Genomic DNA, 3,393 nt, shown 5'->3' with positions numbered 1-3,393 from the left:
GTGAATATCGTAGAAAGAATATTCTTTCTTTTTGAGAATATTGAGAATATCGAAATGTTATCGCGCCTCCCCACTCTTCAAACCGTTGGTAAGCACGCCCTGCTGGGTCCAGTAACAAAGATACTCGTCCTATTCTTCCCCTGGTTTATTATAATTATTTCATATGGTGGTGGTTGATATTAAAAAAACTGTGAATATCTTCAAAAATATCTGGAAAAACATTGATTATTTGATAATATTAGTAATAAAAGTCTTTTTTGAGGTTAATGAAGGTATGTTTCTTATTTATTAGTTTTAATTCGTTTTATTTCTCCTCTATATGGATCATAAAATTAGGTTGAAAATGTATAAACTGGATAACACACTGTGCGATTTTTTTTACGCCTTAACAATATAAAGCTAGCTCATTTTTGAAAAGATGAGATTGCATTTTATTTTATGTTATCTTTACTATTTTTTTTACCTGCAAAAAACCGAAAAGAATAAATAATATCTGTTAGAAAAATTTTAAAACATAAAAAGCGAGGCCATAGAGGCATTGGGAACCAAGAAATGTAAAAAACGAGGCGTCGCAAAAAACAAAACTCCATTGTTCTGCGAAGAGATAAAAGAACAATGTAAGAAGAAAAAACAAGCCTATCTTAAATATCTAACAACTAGAACTGCCGAGTCTTACAACGCATACAAAAACATCAGGAACGAAACTGGTACGTTAGTTAAAAGAATAAAGGACTTGCACTGGGAAAAGTTCTCAAAACAACTAGAGAAGGACTTTTACGGTCTCCAAAAACAAATGTGGAGATTCATTAGAAACCAGAAGAAAGAAATTACGGAATTAATACCAGTAAGCCAAATTGATAAGGAAACATGGACCGCATATCTAAAAGACCTATACAAGGATGACCAACCTAACACAACACAAGGTGTCCCAGATATCATGATAAATAATAACATCTCTATCGACGAAGCTGACATGAGAAAAGCACTATATGGATTGAAAAATAGGAAGAGCCCTGGTCAAGACGGCATCGCAAATGAACTCCTCAAATACGGTGGAGAAAGATTGGTTCAGGAGTTGACTATTCTCACACAAAGGATCCTCGAACAACAAAAATTCCGGACGAATGGAGAATAAGCACAATGATTTACTCTTTAAAAAAGGAGATAAAAAGCAGCCCGGAAACTATAGAGGAATAAATCTGCTATGCACTACCTTGAAATTAGTCACCAAAGTAATCTCAAATCTTATCAGTGAAAGGATAACACTAGCTGACGAGCAACAAGGGTTCAGACCTGGACGATCATGTACAGATGCAGCATTCGTCATCAGACAAATAACGGAAAAGTCGATAGAATATAATAAACCGGCGTTCTTCTGCTTTATAGACCTACAAAAAGCGTTCGATAGGATACGACTAACTGATGTGGTTCATCTCCTCTATAACAGACAAATACCAAACAACATCATAAAAACAATAGAAGATATATACCAGAACAACAACATACAGGCAAAGATAGATAACGAACTAACAGAACCCATAACACTGGGAAGAGGCATTAGACAGGGAGACTCACTGAGCCCGCTACTATTCAATATTATCATGGATGAAATTATAAAAAAAGTCTGTAAACAGAGAGGTTATAGGATGGGAGATAAAGAACTGAAAATCATATGCTATGCAGACGACGCAGTTTTAATAGCGGAAAATGAAGACGATCTGCAGAGACTTCTACATGAGTTCAACACAATGGCTCAATCTCTTGGGATGGTAATATCTACATCCAAAACTAAGTGCATGACCACATCCAAGATACCCCTTAGATGTAAATTGGTGGTTGATGGGAGCATTATACAACAAGTGATGAAGTTTGACTACTTAGGCATAGAAATTTCCAGCTTTGGTGAAATAGAAACGGAAGTAAGAACGCAAGTGGTTAAGGCAACAAGAGCTGCGGCACAACTCAATGACACCATATTCCGCAACAAACATCTCAGAATAGACACAAAAAGCTGTATTTACAAGGCCACTATAAGACCCATACTAACACATGCGGCGGAAACAAGACCCGAGACATCTAAAACCCGCCAGATGATGGAGGCAGCGGAAATGAAAATAATCCGGAGAATAACCGGAGAATCTCTATGGGATAGACAAAGAATTGAAGCCCTCAGAAGAACATGCCAAATCGACAACATCAATGATTGGGTATTGGGGAGGAAAACTCAGTGGAACGATCACATAACCCGAATGACAGGGGACCGAATTGTGAAAATCGCTAGGGATAGATCACCACTAGGAAAACGAAGCCCAGGAAGACCACGAAAACGATGGGCAGACGATATACATACAAGAAGCGAGTTGCGATGAAGAACAGGCAATATGCCTATTTGGACGCTGGAAGAAGAAGAAGAAGAAGAAAAATTTTAAGGAAAATAAACGGATGTTATACGAGCGTATGTGCTACAAAAGATTAAGATAAATAAAAAAAATAATATGTAATCAAATGTGTCTCAAGCGAAAAGTAAACTCCCCATTATTTCTTGATTATCGCAATCGACAATATCGAAAAGAAATTTTCAATTCCATCGGGCCTGCACGGGGTAATAAATATATAAATTTGTGTGAAAGATGTTAGGAGCTAAATATTCGCTTTATTCCGAAAAAACTCTGAGAAAACACTGATGTATCTCTGACGCAAACTTGATGCAATCCTGAAAATACGCTGATGTGCGATTAGATGTAAATTTTTCTAGCACATTAATTTATCATATCAATAAAATAGAAATTCTTCGTTCAATAGTTAGTAAATACAAACGTATTTATCTACCGCTCCCGAAAATATAAGTATTTAAATAATATTTATTTATACGTATTTACGTTGAGATACACAGTATAACGTAAGTTAGGTTGACATCGCAACTACAAGTGACCAGTGTTCTAGCGAGGTAATACTGCACCCACGCGAGTAACCGCGTGTTCAATCCTATGGCAAAAAAGCTTTGACCATGGAAATTAACAACATCCCACCTCTTAAAATAGTTAATAAGGGGAGCAGTATATTAACCCTTTAACTTACAAAGACGCCTCAGAGGCGTCACAAGGTTATCGGACCAAAAACGAATAAGACGCCTCAGAGGCGTCGCAAGGTTATCGGACCAAAAGCGAATAAGACGCCTCAGAGGCGTCGCAAGGTTTTGGGGCCAAAAACGAATAAGACGCCTCAGAGGCGTCGTAAGTCTACCGGGCGAAAAAAACAAAACATTTCAGAATATTGTTTGGGCGGCCGTTCCAAATATGAATGTAAGAATATTTTTCGTAACTCTAGTTTTACACTTTCTTACTCTGATATTCTTACTCTCTACCTTGATTCTTTTCCCTCTTCACCCTTATA

General features: G+C 37.1%; 1 protein-coding gene across 1 annotated transcript; it reads left to right on the top strand.

Annotated features, from left to right (window-relative positions):
• Nucleotides 1-1,646: 1,646 nt before the first annotated feature.
• On the top strand, nt 1,647-2,369 carry LOC122521772. Its single transcript, XM_043642523.1, has one exon. It carries the CDS (start codon nt 1,647-1,649, stop codon nt 2,367-2,369), a length of 723 nt encoding a protein of 240 aa, XP_043498458.1.
• The last annotated feature ends 1,024 nt before the right edge of the window (nt 2,370-3,393 follow it).

Source organism: Polistes fuscatus, unplaced genomic scaffold (genome assembly GCF_010416935.1).
Source record: "Polistes fuscatus isolate 324 unplaced genomic scaffold, CU_Pfus_HIC Scaffold48, whole genome shotgun sequence".
NCBI lineage: Eukaryota > Metazoa > Arthropoda > Insecta > Hymenoptera > Vespidae > Polistes > Polistes fuscatus.
Note: the sequence above shows the minus strand (reverse complement) of the source record. Positions and strands in the feature narration are given on the sequence as shown.

Coding starts and splice junctions, on each gene's coding strand:
- LOC122521772 (XM_043642523.1), top strand. CDS start 1,647: ATGGGAGATAAAGAACTGAAAATCATATGCTATGCAGACGACGCAGTT.